This window comes from Osmia lignaria, chromosome 6, assembly GCF_051020975.1.
Source record: "Osmia lignaria lignaria isolate PbOS001 chromosome 6, iyOsmLign1, whole genome shotgun sequence".
Lineage (NCBI taxonomy): Eukaryota > Metazoa > Arthropoda > Insecta > Hymenoptera > Megachilidae > Osmia > Osmia lignaria.
In genome coordinates, this window is record NC_135037.1 from 8,285,027 (window position 1) to 8,305,117 (window position 20,091).

A 20,091-nucleotide genomic window follows, 5' to 3' on the forward strand; every position below is an offset into this window, starting at 1 on the left:
ATATGTATATAACCACGTGAAAAGTGAATTTTACGAGTTCCAATGGCGACCACCGACGCATACCGTCGGTCAACTGACCGAGACGACCAAGAGTATTTAGCTTGCGACTCGCCTGTCGTCGAAAATTGCGACCCATAGCGTTCGGCGAACCGGAAGTCGCGACCTGCTCGATGCCTTTTGGAATGCGACCACTGTCTCTGCTCGAATCATAGACGCCCGACGAATAGCGAGTAATTGCAACCGAGCCCTTTTTTTCATTTAATTATAACCGTCCTATTATTATTAAATAATAAAATAAAAAATTAATGCTTGAGAATTAAGAAATGAGATAAAACTTAAATAAGAAGAATGATTTATAGAAAAATTTTTCCCTATTTTTCTTCAAAATTCATTCGACGAGTATCTTTCCAAATTTAATTGAAATACAAATTTGTAAATCAAAAGATGGTATCTTTGGATCGTATTTCTGTTGAAGATGGAGAGATTTACCGATTACTGAAATATATAGATAAATGAACTTCCCCCTACATTGGATACAAGTGTTTGGAATAGTTTGTGGGAGAAAGTGAGTGGATATTTGAAAGCGACTTAATTCTAGGAACACACGTGGGGTTTGACGTAAGTAGTTGTGTGGGACGAGTACACAAACTGTTCTTGTCTCTTCTTCAATCATACAGTTGACAATGTATTATTCATTCCTAACGATTAACGGGGACAATTGTAATGTTTCATCGCTGGATTTTCGTTCAATCCTTTAAACGACACTTTTCGTTAGGGAACTTAATTACTTAGGTTTCATGAAATATTGTCTGTGATTTCAAGATGTTTGACTAAAAAGATATAATTTTTTCAATGATTCTATGTTTTTATATTAACACGTTGAATGCTATGGGGGTCACTGGTGACCGTACTGCAAATTACACATGTCTGAATAATTAAAAGAAAAGATAGAAAAGTATTATTTGAAATAATATTGCTATCGCATAAATAATGTAAAAATGCAATTAGAAAGCTTGAAATTTGAAAATTAATAATTAGATGCAAAATAGCGAATAGAAAGCTTGAAATTTGGAAATTAATTGTTCCTTTTTTTAATAATTAGATGTAAAATAGCAAATAGAAAGCTTGACATTCGAAAATTAACTATTCCTATTTTTAATAACTAGATGCAAAATAGAAATTAGAAAGCTTGAAATTCGAAAATTAACTATTCCTATTTTTAATAATTAGTAAATACCCATTTTCACTGTAGCATTCAACGTGTTAAAAAAGAAATGATCTACATATAACGTGTTGCTAGTAATTTTGTTAATTCTAAAATTCTAAAAACTGAATAATCTGACACAGTAATGTAATGGTTCGTGTGTAAGTGATGTAATGAAAAAGAGACCGAGTAATGATAATAAAAAAATTCCACGTATTCTCGGCGTTTACATGATATTTATTTCTCATGTTTTATAGGTAATCCTTATAACATTTCTTACATATGGGAATATATACTCATCGGGCAAGTCAGAGAAATAAAAAACAAAAGAGATATTAATCGCCGTCCACTTACGTACTCTTCGAACATCCCTCAAAATAACTCTTTCTCTCTCATACACGTGTTATATCACTTACACAAGTATATCACTATAATTATATATCTCTCTTTCACTCTTCCATATCTTTTTTTTTTGCAAATTTTTCTCCTTAATATACAAACGAGTAATGTTAAACTTTAATATTTATCGCCGTTAGTTTTCATTGTATCTAGTGAATCGTCGATCAATCATTAAACAACAATTAATCGTTAATTTTTTTCGTACACCTTTATGTGCGTCAGTCGTTGTCTTGCTTCGCTTATTCGACTTTCTATTTGCCATTTTATCTTTTCTTTTGTGCATACAACATCATTTTCAAAGTCAAACGGTGGCGAGGGAAAAGAATTGTTCTCGAGGGAACACGAGCACCGACGAAGAATGAAGAAATCGATCGCGAAGAAGTTTCTCTGAACCGGAAGTGCAGTGACGATCGCGGTTCATCGAGAGACCACGAGCACTTCCGGTTTCGCTTTCCAATTCCTTATTTTTTCTTCGCGATTAGCTCGTCGGTTTATCAAATTTTTCTCGATTAAAAATGCACTTTCCTTTTCCAAATCTTTACTTTTCTTTTTTTAATAGGAAAACTTGGAAAATTTTTCAAGCTACTTTGCAATTCGACGACCCCATTTTTGCAAATTTCATCGAGTAATAATTCAGGAGGAAAACTTGAAAAACTTTTCAAGTATTGCATTAATTTAAGTAGGTTAAAAGCAAAGATTCGTGTTTTCGATAACACAGTATATGCAAGCGGGACGATTTCGTTCGTTTTTCCGTTGCCTCGTTATCTCGATCACGCACGAATTTATTAAATCGAGTTTCCATTACGTAAAAGCAGAGAAACGAACCGTGAGAGGTTGAACGCATTCACCTCGAACGCGTTCTTTTTAATTAAGTGCATTTTTATTTGTATCCCAAATTGTTAACCGAACGCGTTCTTTTCCATTGATTTCAATGGTTATTCAACCTCTCGTTCTCTTAATGTTACTCTATTAAATAACTCCTTGCCTTTTTTTTTTAAATTGCCTTAGATAAATGCATTTTATATCGAATTCGATCAACTGTTTTCGCTCAACAACAAAAATCTATTATTTCTACAACACAGATCCACGTATCGCAATTATTATAATAAAAATAATGCATGATTTTTATGGAACACAAACACAACTCGTGAAGAGTATTGAAAAATAAAAGTAAAAATTTGTATCGTCACACGTCTGTTGTAATTAATTAACAATATCTGGCATCGAAATCAATTAAACACAATCTAGATGCGCGGCATTCGAACCGAATCAATTTTAATTCCTCATCGATCACGATCCACGAACTCATCATTTAGCACAATTATTAAAAATATTGTTTCTAAACAAAAAGAAAAGACATACTTATTTTTGAGTTTAAAAATAATATCGGGGAGAACCCTGCTGATTGGTGCTCGTTCGAAGAAGTTACACGTTGCTGTGTCATACTGTGGAGCAGCGACCGGAAACGGACGGAAGTTCCGTCGCTTCGATCGATCTACACTAGGGATGTGCGGCCCGACTAGTCGGGTCGGTTCGGAAAACATCGGCCGGGCTAGGGCAGGCGTGCGGTCGGGTAGCCCGACTATTTCGGATTATCTTATTCCAAAATTCCATATAAAACAGATTTTTGCAAGTATTAACAAGTACATGAGAGTTGGATCACGAGCCGTCCGAGTCAGTCCGACTGTCCCCGACTGAACCGGAAATAGTTGGGCCACCCGACTGCACGCATGTATCGGACGCCCGCCCGAGCCCGCCCGAGCCCGCCCGAGCCCGTAATATCGGGTATCGGCACATCCCTAATCTACACTAGTACACGAAGCTATTTAAACAGCAATAGATTCATAATTAAAATTAATATATTTTTTAAGTAATTCTCAATGTTTTTGGTAGACAATATTTTGGAGGTGAATAATCCTCCCATATTTTTCAATTTATATAATTTCTTTATTTGACAATTTTGAGCGAGTGGGAAAGTTGTTTAATTAGCGAAGATTAATTACGAATATATTGGTGTTTCAATACCCTTACGTACGTGTGCACTTCCTCTTCGCGTGATGCCAGATTGGAAATGCTTGTAAACATCCGAGAAAAATTTCTATTTATTCTTTTTTTGTTATTTTTCATTTCTTCTTCTTTTTTTGAAAACAATTAATCAGCAAACGAATACTGATCGTTTGGTACAAAAGGAATAGCGAGAGAATCTGGCATCACCGAGGATCCGCGAAGGAATGACAGCTAAATGATTCTAATACGACGCTAATTCGTAAATGGTAAAAACGCTGGGTTCGCGAGCCCTTCGTGTCCCGAATTTTGAGATCTGGGATGCCATTAAATCTTCTTCAATTTCATTTTGCTTTTGTTAATGCAACGAAGCAAAATGCGCATCCAAAGTAGCGTTTTTTTTTTTTTTCAAGTAGAATTCATCGGACACGAGAGGACTACGAAACGCTCTGATTATTCTTAATCGTTAAAATCTGCGCGATTATTTCAAATAGACGAGGATTGTGGCGCGAGAGTTCGGGATCTCGCGAGTTCCTTTTCTAATCGAGGATATCTATTCTTCTCCAGAGGATTCGAAATCAAATCCTCAAAGCATTTATCGTGAAATACAATCAGCCTTCGTTAGAAAGTGTATCAAATCAAGAAAAGAAAAAAAGGGGCTAATGATATAATTATAAGAAATTAATTATAATGATATAATTCTATTCAAATAAATTAATAATATAACGTTTTCAAGTTTTGCAATTATAATTGAAAACGATTTGAAGAACACTATGATTAAAGTACCAACATGGTTTTAATCATTTATATTTATCATTTTTGAAAATTTTTGATCTGCAATTAAATCAAATTCCCGTATTTCACGTATATATTTAAAAAAGATAAAAATAAGCGAAATTTTTAAAATGCTAATTAATTATCGACAATTTCGCGATGAACTTCAAAGTTTGATCCTCGGTTGATCTTTTTATTTTTTGATCCTCGATTTTAGGAAATTTCTATATCTAACATTTCTACGCTTGGATTTTTCTATGCCATCATTTGTTATCGTTAAGCTTAGCCTAATCAGAATAGAACGTCGCGTTTGTACAGCTTATCGAGTATCTGCGATCAGTCTGTCCGAGCTTCGATATTTCGACAACGAATCGTTCTTTTTTTTTATCTATTCTTCTCAAAATCGAACGAAGATACGCGACTTGGAAATTTTTTTCTCTTCGTTTCGTAGGCTTTCGCTTCCTGTTTGATTCTTTCGAGGATCCAGACGATCTTCAGGGGATCCAGTACTTTTACAATGATGTTTTAACCCTTCTTCGATTTACGAATAATACTTTAATAATTACCTGAAAATCTATGCAATTCAGCGTTAAATAAATTGAAAAATATAATTTTTAAAAATCGGACAATTTTCGTCCACGAATCGAATTAATTATTATTAAATAACTGCGGAGAAATATTTATAGTGTTTGATATTTTTCATTTTTTCTTTCTTCTCTACTTGTAATAATGGCCTCCGAAAATCCGAGGATCCGAAGAAGGGTCACTTTTCTTAATTTATCTTCTAGGTGAACGGAGGAGACAGTCTCGCTGGTATTCGTATTAAAATAGAATGGAAGTGTACACGGATGAATAAAATGGACGTGTATGCCTAAATTCCTAGTTAATTTCGTTTGATGCAGAAGCGGAATCGGCGAATCTACGGGCGATCAGTGAATCGACGACGAAAGATGACCTGATGGAAAATCAAAGAATTTCAAATTTCCTTATTCAACCCTCGGATGGTGGAATTATTTTTTAGCGGATGGTTAATTTTAATTTCGGTCATAATCGACCCGACCACCATCGTTCAAGGGTGAAAGAATCCACGAGGGATGGAAACCTTGTTTCGCAATATCTTAACATTAGTCGATTATATTTTTTTGATTTAGGTTTTAATTAATCTTCGTATCCTTCTTCTTTACTTATGTTATTAATGCAATTTTAGTCTTCTGCTCGAAAAATTCTGAATCGTTCCCTTAAATCTAGATTCAAAAGTTACAGTATTTTAATGGCTACACTAAATTTCTTAAAGTTTCGTCTCAAAGAATATATATGTATATATTTATCCATCAAAAATGAAAGTTTGCCACCAAAGTGGTCGATCAGTCGTCTCTTGAATTATTATATATACTCACTTATTTATTCGAAAAGTAGCAACCAAAGAATCCTAATTTAAAGGTAAATTTCAAAATTCTATTAAAATTAACCCGGTATTCGTTTAAAGATAAGAAAAATAATACTTAACACTCTGAAGGCTCCACATTTTATGGAATCTATGATTTTTTCAATTTTATGCTTCTCATAATATTTCAATGAAAATTATTTAAGAATAATAATTTTCAGCCATAAGTATCAGTAAAATATTATTTCCCAAAGTGTATTAGACATATGTATTTGCGTTCCTTTGTCTCCCATCACGCATCCCTCCATTTTATTTTTTATTTTCTATCATCAAACATTCAAAAGTAAAAGAAAAAAGAATGATAATAATAAAAAATCCAATCGATCGTCGTAATAATCAGTGATAGGAGAACTCTTGCAGAATCCTTTTCAACCACTGAATAATAACCATAGCGTCGAGTGTAAATGCATTTTATTTTCTCTTCTCTTTCAAATATAAAAAAGAATCAATATAATCATTCATCGGAGCGAGTACAGTGTCGCGCGGAATCATCGTACCAAAAAAAAAAAAGAAAACTTCCTGTGGCGAGCGTAATTTTTCTTTTTTATGGTTATTATTCACGTTCGAGCCTCGGAGTGATTGCTCGTGCGATCAATACGGAAAAACAACAAAAAAGAGAAAAAAAAACTAGAATTAATAAAGAAGGAATAACGATGATCTCGTTAACGATCCGATTCGAAATCATCTTACAGTTTTGTCATTGTAGATCGTAACGAGAACACCTTCCAACAATTTTGTTTCTTTAAAATCATTATTTCGTGACTCTGATTTACCTGCGGTTCATTGATCGATGATTACGGTCATCGATCACGCTCTCGTACGATAATTACAATTAAACGACGCGAAAATTACAATAAATTTGTACACACGCGACGGAACGCAGCTGGCGAAATCCTCTTTGAATCTTGGCTCACCGACTTAAAAACCTACTATTTTTTTTTTTTTTTTTTTTTTTTTTTGGAATTTTCTTCAATTTTTATCCGTGTGCAACTACTTCTCTTTTCGTGTTCATCTAAGTCGTTTCGCAAAATTTTTCTGCTTGTTCGTCGTTCGATCATCTGATCGTTTATCGATTTTTTTTTTAACAATTTTCGAATTGCCGTGTTTCAATTAGAATCTCGTTTCGAGGATGAATGTGGAATTCAACGCGAGAAACGAACGTCAACGAGGTGAAATTAATTTCCTTGATTACAATTCAGAGGGTGATTTTGAGGCTGTAATAAGAAATTCATTTCTCTGAAGATATTTAAAACTAACTCTATAGGTGATGTGAATTGATGATTAATACACTGTGACAGTCAACGTGTTAATGATAAGATAATGGCTGAGATTAGTTTTCATCCCCTAAGTTATCAGAGAAATTAATTCAGAGAAATGAAGAAAAAGAACCTATAATTATATAGAGGGGTCTTGGAATACCCCGTTCAGTTAAATGACACATGACATTAATTAGAATTTTGCAATTAATATCCCACCAGAGTCAATGAAATGAATGCACAGAACTTTTCATTAATAAAAATTGCAAAGTATCATAAATAATCTAATCACACTCTCAAATAAAAAAATTAATATAATAATTAATGAGAAACAATTTCAACCCCGACTGTTCAATAATTCCGGAAGAATTCACCGATCAAAAGGAACCTGACGTCATCAAATAACGCTTCATTTGATTCAAGAACAATGATAATTCGAAGGAAGAATGATCAATCTTCTTATCAAAGAAGCATCTCAATCAGTCCGAGGCTTATCTATCTCTGATCAAGAAATTAGTCGCGATAAACTGGCGACCGGTCTGTTATTATCTTCGCACGATGATCGATCATCCAGGCAAAACGAACGACAAAAAATCATGAAGGATCATCGATAAACAAACGACGAACGAACATTTATGACAATATCTGTAGCTTGCGATTAAAACCGGCTATCTCTGAATTATTCCCTTTCGTTATAAAATATCATTTTCCTCCTGCTATCCTACGAATTCACAGCGGTTTCTCATCATCGATCGTATTTATCATTTTCATCTAAAAATTAATTCATCGTCCGTAAAAAAAAGGTTCGATTCGAAGAGAGGCGAGCGACACGATTAAAATTGATGAAATCTGTTTGAAAACCATCCGATTTAACCCTTCAACCATCAAGGAAATTCTTCTAAAGAAAGATTAAAAAATTCTATATAGACTGTAAAAGATATAACACATTGATAAAAGAACACGAGTTTAATAAATCTGTTTGGTTAAAGGGTTAACACCATATAGATCGTAATCCTGTCAGCTATATTAAAAAAAAGACAATGATTCTAGTACCAATTAACACGTTGACTGCTGTGGGGGGTAATTAGCGGCCGACTAATAGAATTCTGAATACAAACCAGGCGAAGAACCAATCTCGGCGAAGAAAAGCGAAATTCTGTATTATATTCAAAGGGATTGACATTTTCGTTCCCCTTTCAGTGACATAATCACGCACTCTAATTAAAAGGTTATCGGTAAAAATAGGTATTGTTGGAAAATAATAAATGGTTAACAGGTTTGAAAATTATAAAATATATCATAGCTGTATTTAATACTATACTTTTGAAAATAAAATATTTTAAAAAGATAAAAATTTATTATTCACGCTAACGGAATGATTAAAATCTCTTTGAACAGCAGAAGAAGCAGAAGAAGAAGATAATTTTCATAGAAATAATTTGGGAACGAAATGGATAAATCAGCCGGTTTAAAAGAGGGTGGTGGTGGTGGTGGTGGTGGTGGTGTAGTTAGGGAATGAGCAGGATGGTGGAGGTGCACCGGGTGCAGAACACGCTAGTCGTCCTGGCTCTCCTTAGCATTAACACGCGATATACCAGAAAAACCAGTTTGCGTGGTCTTTTTATTAGGCCTTTACTTTCGCTTGCAAACTGAAAGGAAGAGTGAGCGAGCGAGGCCTGCTAAAGTAGCGAGCGAGCGAGTAAAGTGACTGACTGTGCCTAACTAACGGGGTCACCAGTCTATACGGACACGCATGTAAAGACAAGACCCGAGTACTTGCATACATCCTTTCTCTCTATGATTCTTCATGCGCGCGCACACGTGTACGTGTAACGAAGAACGCTCGAGGGAGATACACACAGTCCACCTCCGTTCGCGGTGTATACCGAGATACAATACGCCTGGTACACGCGTGTACGCGCGCGCGGGTAAACGCACTCGACACTCTCGCTCGCGGTATTAAATAATTACCGCTATCTAATAAAGAAAGTTATGCAAGCCTACGAGAGACTAGGGTCGCCGCAAAGATCGCTCGATTTGGGTATCTCTTAAAGAGATTTATGTCTATTCAAATGTCACCCCTTCGATTTTAACCCTTTCATTGCTAGCGATGGCTATGGACGCTTAGGAGTCCGCTCTTGGGTGTTCAATCAATTTTAGAAATTTTTTAATATTCCTTAATTTTCCATACCTTCTTTTCAGGAAAAGGGTTAATGAGCTTTTGCACCTTAATAGATGGTGTCATAGAGAATCTTGTGCAACCTGTGTGTAATTTTTGATATAGATGATCAATAGCTAAAAAATATCTAATGTTAAAGTTTTGATAAGATTTATTTACTCTGATTGTAGATTTTCAATAAAGGAGCGACTGAATATAGAAAATAATGAAAATGTAATTTTGTAATTTCTAGGGTCAAAGGGAAGTATTATAATATGATATTATGATAATATCATAAATAATATGGTAAGTAAACTCTATTGGTACTAGTGTTGGAAGATTCTATTATAATATGATATATTATATCATAGTATGATAGATAAACCCTATTTGGACTTCATCACTAAATATCTTCTAAACTAGCAATCATCTACACCCAAAATTATGCATAGGAATTCCTAACAATCTGATTTATTAAAATGCAAAGGCTTATTAAAATCTCAAGAGACAGCTGAGGAATTTTCCTTATTAAAAAAATTGTCCACCTTCGAGAGGTGTTTTTCGTTTGTCCTTTGTGCCTGGATCATCTTCTATCTATTTAACAATATTTATTTATTATTTCAATATTCTACTATGATTTTTTTTTGCATCGCGTGTGTGATGATTGTTTTTCATGAAAATTAAAGAAACGAATGGAAAATGTCTCTCTCACCCCCTATTTCTTCTCCTCCACACTTTTCTGTTCCTTTTCTGTCGCTCTTACTTCTCTCTCTCTCTCTCTCTCTCTCTCTCTCTCTCTATTTACGTACAATTACTTTTCATTCTCTCGTTGTCGCACCAATCGCGCTGCTCATCCTCGAATTTCAATCTTCCTATATCACGTAACAGTAGTATCTAAATGAAATGTGTTCACAGCCACACATTAATATTTATACATAGATTTTATACATGTATTTATATATTTAAATATATATATATATTTATATATTTATAATAATTCTTGTTGCAAACGCCACGCCCGTTAATGTTTTTTGTCTATCGGTTCGCTTGATTACTTTTTTTTTTTGTTGTTGCTGAAATCTGTGTTACCACTACCATTATTTTCTCTCAGTTACACGTTTTCGAAATATTTTTCTTTTTTATATATATATATATATGTTTTTTTTGTATTTTACTTTTTTGTATTACGGAAAAAAAGAAATAGACGACCATGGAACCTTTTTTTCGCTACTATAAATGTCAGTCGTGATTTAACTCCAGTCGTGTTTCCAATAGTCGCCCTACGATTTTTTATTTTTCTCCCTCGTCGCCGGCGTTTTCTACTCATCGACAATATTATATTTTCTTTTAAACGCTCGCTCCCGCTTCGTAACCGAACTTCCGCTTCCGCTCGGAATGACTTGGAGAACGGATTAACCGGCAAGAGGTAGCGCTCGGTCCGCGCTCCTGACTCTCAGAACACTTTTTCTATCATTCTCGGGGAACAATAAACGGCTCCCGTCCGCGACCCGCACCGAGAACAGCGCGTCTCTTCTACTACCACCGAGTGTCTCCTCTCGTAAACTAACTATATATCATAATTTTCGCGCGTACGCATGCGTTCCGTTTTTTTTTTTTCCTTTATATCTTTCTCTACCATCCGTTCGAATTTCATTAGGCACAACACATTTTTGTTACAATTGTATTCATTTTTCATTTTTTTTTTTTCTTTTTTTTGTCATTTTAATCATTTCTTTTGTAATATATGTTTTTTGTTTTTGGAGTCTTGTAGTCTCTCGGTTGATCCCCTACGACCGTGTTGCAGCAAGTGCCATCGGTAATTGGTCCTTACCCCCGCGCGACAACTAAACGGCCACCGCAGAGTTGGATTTAAACGCGTCCAAGAGAAACGAAAAGACCCTACCCACCGGACGGATCAGCTGGTAAAGTTAGATTGAAAACCGATCCGTCCCGTTTAATTCTTTTCTTTCCCTCTATTCTTCAGTCTTCCTTAAACCTGTTTCACCGACTCCTCATGGACACCGGATGTACCACGATCTCTGATTGGCTCCATTCCCATTAATTCCGACGAGTTATCTCGTCTACGTCACACTCTGGACAGGCGTTACACATTTGGATGCTCGACCTGATGTGGTCCCCGACCGTCAACTGAGGAGCAAGCAGCGTTCCTTTGACTCGCGACGACGTACGTCGTGGTCGTCGTCGTCGTCGTCGTCCTCGTGATCCCCAAGAGGGGACGAGCCAACGGGATCAGCCGGGTCGCATCTATGGTAGCCTGATCGAGGATGATGATGATATTGGCCAACGAACGCGGTAGACTCGATCCGGGTCCGGGTTTTGTTAGCGAGGATGGTGGAAGCGTGGCGTTGAAGGTCAGTGGTGGTCGTAGCGGTGGTGATGGCGGTGCTAGTTGCGACGATGTCGTCTAGGTCGCATCACGACGAGCAAGCCATCCACGAGTTACAGGTGCACGTGTAGCACGCGGTGGGTATAACTGGAGCGTAATAGTAACCGTTCGCGTAAACGTAGGTGGCCGGAGGTCCGGGTGGTGCTTGTTGATGATTCGTCAACCGTTGCTGTTGTTCCTGACAGAATACCTGATAGGCGAGGCTCTCGATCAGAGCCAAGGTCTGTCGTCTCTCGTGTCCCATCAGGCACACGGTGGACTCCTCCACCACGCTGTGGAGTAGCATCAGGTACTGATACTTGAGGGCCTCCTCCTCGGGCCCGACGAAATGGTTCCACAGGTAGTTCTCGAGTTTCGCTCGTTGCTGGCTTATATCGGGAAAGTCGATGAAGAATCTCGAGCACATGTATCGCTCGAGGGTCTTTATGTAGTCGGGCTGGGACGGTTTGTACATCTTCACCAGTAGATTGCAGTACTTGAGCAAACCGCCGCCGCGTATCTCTTCCGGGTGCCTCGTCGAGATCAGTTTCTTGTGAAGATGATACAACGCCTCTTGGAAGTCACCGTAAACCGACTCCCCTACGACGGTCGGATAGAAATTCTCACCGATCGGTAATTTGCTGCACTCGTAGAACAACAATAGAGAATCGAGGACGATCTGAAATGAGTCGACGGAGAACTCGAATTGCCGCCTCATCGTGTCGACGAACTTAAGCTCGACGTTCCTGTGACCTCGGGAATTGCCAAGGGAGATCAGGGACCATCTGTCACCGTCGTTGTTCACTTTCACCATCTTGCTCACGTACGCCTCTTTCAGGCTGCACGTGGTTATACGTTTGCGGCTGACCCCTTCTGGCAACAGGTCGAACAACGAGCCGAGAACCGCGGCCTTCACCTTGTCGTAATTTCGCCCGCTCGATAATTCCACGGCGAATATAAGGTCCAGGTCGTTGTACGGCTGAGACTCGGTTGCCAATACGTGAGATGCCGCGCCTCCGTTTAATCTTATATCGCGTACCCTCATTCCGGCGCCGCCGTTGCTCGGATCGGTCTCCAATTTGCTCCGTACCACGGTCACCAGGTCCCTTAATCGCACCTCCAACGTAGGGAAGTTTCCTCTACCGTGAATGCACACCACCTCGTTCATCACATCGTTCAATCGTCGCACTTGCTCGAAACTCAGCACCGCCAACCTCTGCTGAGGATCCGGGCAGTCTGGGTTGTTGTTGTTATTGTTGTTGCTATTGGTCGTAGTGTTCTCGTTGCCGCCGTTGCTCTTGGTGCCGTTCACCTGGCACAGGGACTCCATCATAGCGACCCGACGCTGGCGTTCCTCGCCGATCTCCAGGGAGCCACACTGCAATCAGAAATCAAACGAGTATTGTTATTCCTTTTATCATTTCTCGATTAATAATACCTGAAAAAATTGAAAGGCACTGATTGAAGGATCTTCGTTAAAATTTATCGTATTGAAATTATTTCGGGTAACAAAGCGAGTATTATAGATAAGTGAAGAACAAGGTATTGTTTCAATGGCCCTCTTAACCCGATCAATGACCTCCGCTGATTGGTGTGGTCGTCAATGGAATCAGCGTCAATGGGTGTAATATCGATGCGAGATCGCAGTAGAACACGAACGAACATGGTCAGACGAATAATTATGTGTAGCTAATAAAAATTGTTTTAATTGAAATTAATTATAAATCTCTATCACTAAATAGCACAACACCTGTTCTGTCCTCTGTAATTAAAAAATTAAAGTTTAAATCCAGATAGAATGTTTAATCAGACATGTTTCGACGATCAGCTGTTCGAAAAGTGCACGAGAAACGATTCAAAGTAACAGCCTGGATAATTCAGCAGAGATCGTACTATCAGAAATCATTTTGAACTCGTTCGACACCATGATACCGTACAATTATCGTCGTTTCATTAGCAAATGATAAGTCGATTATTAGCTAAGAGACATCGTTATCGACACGATAGCTCGATACGTCAATCGAATCGGTCATTAGATAAATTTCTCATGAACCGAGTGCAATATTCGCTCTTTTCACGCTATCATTTTCACCGTGCACTTGGAAATGACAACACCTAATCATGGTAACTTCGTTAGCTAATAGCGACACGCGTACACAAGCACGTATAGTCGATTACCAGTCAGTTGCGTCACAGTTTTCGATCCACTTTGCGACGTTCTGTTTCTATCTTTGGTACACTTAACATAGTTTGACAGCCGGTAAATATTTCTACTTTTCTATTACGAATTTTCAAATTTCATTTCATACATCATTATTCGATTCAGTTACCATTTTATAAAACTGGTAATTGCGAACAATAATTAAAGAATCCTTAGTTCAATTAACTAGACGATCATTGCGATCCTCCTAATCCAAAGAAGAGTCAAAATACAAATTATACAAACTCTCAAATATTAATTTTATCGAATTTTATATACTCATTTCAGAAATGTAATGTTTTTAAAATTTCGTTTGGTATTAATATTTTTATTTTTCAAATTAAGAGTATATCCACTGATAATAAAATTCCAAGTATCATTAACGCTCCATGGATACCAAGTCCCACCCACGGTATCCCTGATAGAAACAATGGTGATCGCACTATAACAATCGTATCCGTCAGAACTATTGATCCCAACAATCTCACTCGATTCGTTGCACCAGAATCGCTGAAGAAATCACAAGAATGAATCGCAAGCCATCATCATCGAACGCGTTTCCGTAATTACGTTAACGGGGTTACTTCCTCGTGGATGGTCAGCTGAGATTCACCTGAACGCTCATCAGAGTCGAGCGTCCAAGGAACTTTCACTCGAATGAGAAGAAGAGGCACCACCTGTGGAACACCATCGAAGCCATCGAGGCTTACCATGAAGAAGCACTCGACGTGGTCGAGTGGGTCCTTGGTTCACCGGTCCAGTATCTCGTTCCAGAAGCTTCTTTAACGACGAACAGCTGAGAATGAATCCCGCCAGAAAGAAGGAAGCGTGCGCTAAACGATACGGAGGGCTTCGGTTCAAACCGAGAGATCCGAAGCTGATGAGAGGCACCAGCGAACTGAGGCCAGCGCAGTGAAAGGAGAACGAGGAGGACTGAGGACGGAGGTGGTGGTGGTGGTGGCGGAGGTGGAGGCGATAGCACCGTCGGTAGCGGCGTCGCGAATGCACTAGGGAGGGAGGTAGAGGGGCAGCACAAAGCTATCATTGCTATCGATACGTGTTGCTACTTCGCTGCATCATGGAATAGGTTTGAGACAGTTGGGTGCTGCTTGGGTCCATGGATGATGGATCTTTCGGGGTTGGAGGTTTATTGGATGCTTTATTAACCCTTTCAATGATAGGGGCGAAGGAAAATTGGATGTTTTATTGACTCAGGAATATTAAGGAAAGGGGATAGAAAAATACATTTTGGATTCATATTTGGGTGATGGATTCTTTCTGAGTATTTCCAATAAGGTGCTCTATTAACTCTATAAGGACTAAGAGAGGGTAAGGATAAAGAACTATAATTGTTATTTATATGTCTTGTCGTGACCATGAAATTAATTTGGATTTAGAATGTAGACACTTGGGTGACAATGTAGATCCATGGTTGGATGGTGAGCTCTTTTAATTATGACGAGGACTATTGTGTGTTCTATTAATCTTAGAAAGATTAAGAGGGGGTAGCATAAAGATATCATTACTATTTCTATACACTATGAAATGCGTTTGTGTCTAAACTTGGACTGAGACAGTTGGGTGCTGTTTTTGGATCCACGTTTGAATGGTGAACCCTTTCAATATTATATGTGAAGGAAACCTACCGAGTGTGCTATTAATATACTCAGATGTTAAATAACTTGTGATTTAGAACACTTTGAATGCTTTAATGATCACCGATGATTCGATAAAAGAGAAGAAAATTAAGGAAAATTCTAATAAAAATGAACGTTAACGAACCTTAAAATTTTTGTTGCTTATTTTAAACGAAGTTATATTCGTTGCTACAACAAACGTTCGTGTACTTTCTCGACGCTGTTGCATCAATACTTTTTGCGCTCCTCGCGGAAATTACGTAATCAAAAGTTCGCAAAGTTAAGCGGTGCGAAACGCTTAATCAATCTCAAGGTTGGAAACTCTTACTCTTATCGGTTGTCTCATTTTCAAACACTATTTTACGAGAACCATGCTTCGAAATAATGAAACAATAGATTCTCGGAAGAATACCTCTCTAACGCTTTCACAATTTCCATATTTAATATTTTACATATCGGTGAATTATTTGTCAAGGATATTCATCGAAACCACAAATAATGTCTGTTGAAATATTTCTTGTATTATATCATTCAACAAAATTTCTTGGTTTCCGATAAGAATAACGTTATCATGTGTGTTATTTAAAGTTCAATTTCGGATGAACTTGATTCCTCCATTATCTGCCATTTTTCAAACTAAAACCAAAACTTCCATTCTCTTACGGATCATTGTATTATCAGCATAGAAAGATTTAAAAATATCTGACAAATTATCAAATCTTTTGATAATTATTTCTATTATCTTCATTTCTTTCAAAATAAAAAAAAAAAACATAAAAAATACTTAGTTGCGATTAAAATTATCTTTTAGTTCAAAATTCAAAACTTGTATAAAACTTACGATATATTATTTTTGATCCTGTTATCGCTGTCCTTATGTATCAGACAGCCATAAATAAACTTTCAAAACAAACCTCATCAACCCCCCTTCTTTCTGCTCCGCTACTCTATCACAGCAAGAACGAAACAGTTATGCTTAAATCAACTGGAAAAACGATCTGCCTTCGAGTTAAACTCTGATCAACCAGAAAAGAAGAAAAATAGAAAGGATAGAAGGGGAACAGTGGCCCAGATCCTACCCTTGAATCTCCCTCGTGTTCCATCAGCGACTTCAATGACGTCACGCGAGGAACGCGTGGGTGTCTCTGAATGAACCAGCCAGGCTAAGGTTATATTCTGCCCGTAGGTTCACCTACCACAGATGTTTTCGTGTGCGAAATTTTGTGTCGGTGTGAAGTAGGGTGCCGTATTTCCTCGACGCCCACGCGTCGAACCGGGAAACATAGAGAGGAGGAAGGAGGAGGCTGGACCAACGAGGAGGGTCGACAAAGTATTATCGATCTCTCCTCCTCTCTTAGCAGTCGTCAACCCACGTAAACCGCACAATCGACCCTTATTTTTAAGGATGGGGGTGCTCTCTGACGAAATACGTGGACAAGAGGGTGGTACTTGGAATTTTTCTTGCTTTACTTGTTGAAAAGGATTTGTACATGGTGATACTTGAATAGCTCTTTTTAAGGTAATTTAGATTACATTATTTTCTAATTAACACAGTAATTTACTACTTATATCATTAAGAATTTTTTTACTTAGTTAATTAAAAATATATTCATATTAGACAATGAAATTTTGGAAATTTTAAATAATGAAATATTGTGAAAATAATAGATAACTAACTTTTCCAGGCTTCTCCAGGAAAAAAGGTAACGTCCTGGGTTCTCATCCTTCCCCTTAGGCGTTTCCGAGGAAAATGACGATGCAGAGGAGGAGGCCCCGTATATATAGGCCCGTGGCAGACCACCACTTGCGTATACGCGGGAAAATTTGAATTGATATTTACTTATTATTCATTTTTCTCAGTTATATACTAAATTTTATAACATATAATAATAAAAAGTTATACTACCTTTTGTTCTAAATTACTTTTACTATTAATATCTTCAAAATTAAGACTCTAAACATTCATGCTTTCCCTATATCATTATTTTCCCTGGAAATGACCATTTCACAGTAAACAGTGAATACCACATGGAAAGTTGGAATAATTTTTAGAAACATTATTCGAACCACGTGAAAGGACACATGTTTTCATATTATATACTGTGGATGGTGTGCATAGCGATTATGAACTGTTCTTAGTGTACTATGAGTAGGGGTTGGTTCGTTCATCATTAAAAACGTCTGAATCAGTATTTTGTGAAATTTAACGTAGATGAATTTTAACAATTTCGTCAGTAATGAAGAAGAAAGAATAACTGAAACTCTTAGGGTTGAATTTCTATGTTATTTTAGCTTGAATCAATCACTGTCCCTCCCCTTTCTTATTTCAGTCAGAATCAATTGTGAATTTTGGAATTTAATAAATTAACGGTACTCTTGAACCAATGATTTCGTTTGATAAATGGAAACATTAAGAGAAATGATTAAATATAGTCTACCTATTATTTTCTCGATGAAATATTGTTGCTATTCATTCTATACTTTTTCCTTGTCACAAAACATTGTCAAAAACTGATAGACACCACCTCATATTTCCATCCCATTTTCCTCAACTTTTCCTCTAAACTGTATTCCTAAATGTCACGTGTTTACGAAGCAACGAAAATAGAAAGAAGCTCCTCAATTTTCTACCACAAAATAAAACATCCCTTATTTACGTTAACGTGCCTAGTTTTTGTCTGGAAATTAAGTTAGAGATTGTTAAAGAAGATATTTCTAGCTTATGATAGGATGAACGGTACGTATTAACCAGTCGAGTTTGCGTAACACGGTAAATATGCTAACGAGAACAAAAATCTGGCAAGCGTTATTATGTCTACGTTGGAGGTCTTCAACGTTGCGTTGGAATCTGCTTTCAAATGAACCCGATCGACCTTTCCGCATGAACAGATTCTTACGAGCAACAATCATACTCTAGGTTGGTATTTGATTCTATGTGGATCGATTTCAATGAGGCTTTGATGTAGGAGATATGGTGATATGTGTAGGAAAAAATTGAAAAATATCGAAGTAAAATTTAACCCTTTGGACTCAAATCGGTGTAACTAGGTAGGGGCTAGAGCCTGTCCCTCTCCCCAAAATTTTTATTAGCCCATCTTCAAAACTGTGGACCCCTTCCTATTCTAAAATTTAAAAATTTCAGAATTCAACAATTTTAGAATTTTAAAACTTCATAATTGTAGAATTTCAAAATTCCAATATTTCAGAATTACAAAATTAGAAAATTTCTAAGAGACCCATCCCGCCCCAAAATAGCCCAATACACTATCCTATATAAAATAAAAAACGTCCCACAGTACTTTTGATATCTCGAATTCCTTCCAATTACAGACGAAATTAAATTCATCAACGCCGGTCATCAATGAGCCCTCCCTAAAGAGATGACGAATAATGGACGATTAAAGGCAACAACAGAGCCATTATTTCGATCGATCGAACCAGCATCCATTTGACTAGGAAACACGACGATACATTATCGGAGGACGGTCGTCAAGAAGATTAGGAGTCTGGGGAACGTTTCCAGGAACGAGGCAACAGAGATTACGCAAACTCCTGGTAAAACGTTCCTCTCGTCAGCAAGGAAATTCACGCGAATTAATTTCAGTGAAATCTCGAGGTGATCGGGACGCGGAAAAACCGGCAGCCTCGTCGCGCATCCGGAAGCGTTCGAATGCAGGTAACTGCAAGGGTCAACGAATGGCTGCAGCGTACAAGATGCAGGGGAATGCACCGTGGCCAGATGAGGATCGTCGACGGGATGGGTTCACAGGCTATGTGAAATCGTAATGTTTCGCTTTCCTACGGTCACCACAAGTTTCTCCGACCTGATGTATATATGGTAAAATGTCGATTAAATAAACTAATGGGTAAACGAACAAGTTTCCATAAGCAATTTTTATTCTAATTAGGATAATTGCTTGGACGTCATCAAATTTCCAAATATGGTATAAAACCTCTCGAATGTGGATAAATATTTATCGCTTGAAAATAAATTCCATCCAAAGTGTAATCTAATTCAATCGAATGCATTTCGAGCCTTGTAATGCACACAGTGATAATATTTGATTTCAAAGGGATAAACTTTTGAAAATTTCGACAGAAATTATTGGAAAACAGAATTTCTGATCAAATAAATAGATCAAGTATGAAAATAATTCGTATTCGATTGCAATAATATTGATAGAGACTGATCGCGTTTTGGTCGATTGTAATCGCGGATAATAAGGTAAAAGCGAATTTACGTGAAACGTGACGGCAAACTAGGAAAAATACTGTTCATTGAATTGCAAATTACGGCAGACTTCTGCCGGCATTATCTACACTTGATAAAATTCAATTACGCTCGTTTGTTTGCGCTTGCGAATGAATGCGTTACAAACCCGGGCGCGATAGGGAACAGCTTTTACACTCTGTTACTTTTTGAATTCTACCATCCTCTCCGTTTCGCAATTTCCATTCCGTTCTATTTCTTTCATCATTTCAATTTGCTGCTTAATAATTTATTCGTTACGATCAATACTGATTAATTTATCGCTACACTCTCTTTATGTCTAACAGCTATTCTTACAAACGCATCGCGTGAAATAGACTTTTATTGAATGAATGAATTCTAAGAACACCTACATCTAG

General features: G+C 37.3%; 1 protein-coding gene and 1 long non-coding RNA gene across 4 annotated transcripts in view; one reads left to right on the forward strand and one right to left on the reverse strand.

Moving 5' to 3' along the window:
- Nucleotides 1-1,420: 1,420 nt before the first annotated feature.
- LOC117601692 (terminal nucleotidyltransferase 5C) overlaps nt 1,421-20,091 on the reverse strand; it is an 86,856-nt gene continuing 68,185 nt past the window's right edge. For 2 of the 3 annotated variants that reach the window (XM_034318806.2, XM_034318809.2), the window contains exon 2: nt 1,421-13,003. In XM_034318806.2, coding sequence (XP_034174697.1) covers nt 11,675-13,003 — 1,329 coding nt within the window. In that variant the 3' untranslated portion in view covers nt 1,421-11,674. Of the gene's footprint in view, nt 13,004-14,535; nt 14,730-20,091 lie in introns of those variants that run through there. The other variant, XM_034318807.2, reaches the window with a different exon arrangement.
- Nucleotides 14,863-17,353, forward strand: LOC117601693 (uncharacterized). The gene is made up of 3 exons (XR_004580780.2): nt 14,863-15,154; nt 16,649-16,981; nt 17,148-17,353. It is a non-coding gene; the product is annotated as an uncharacterized LOC117601693 (long non-coding RNA).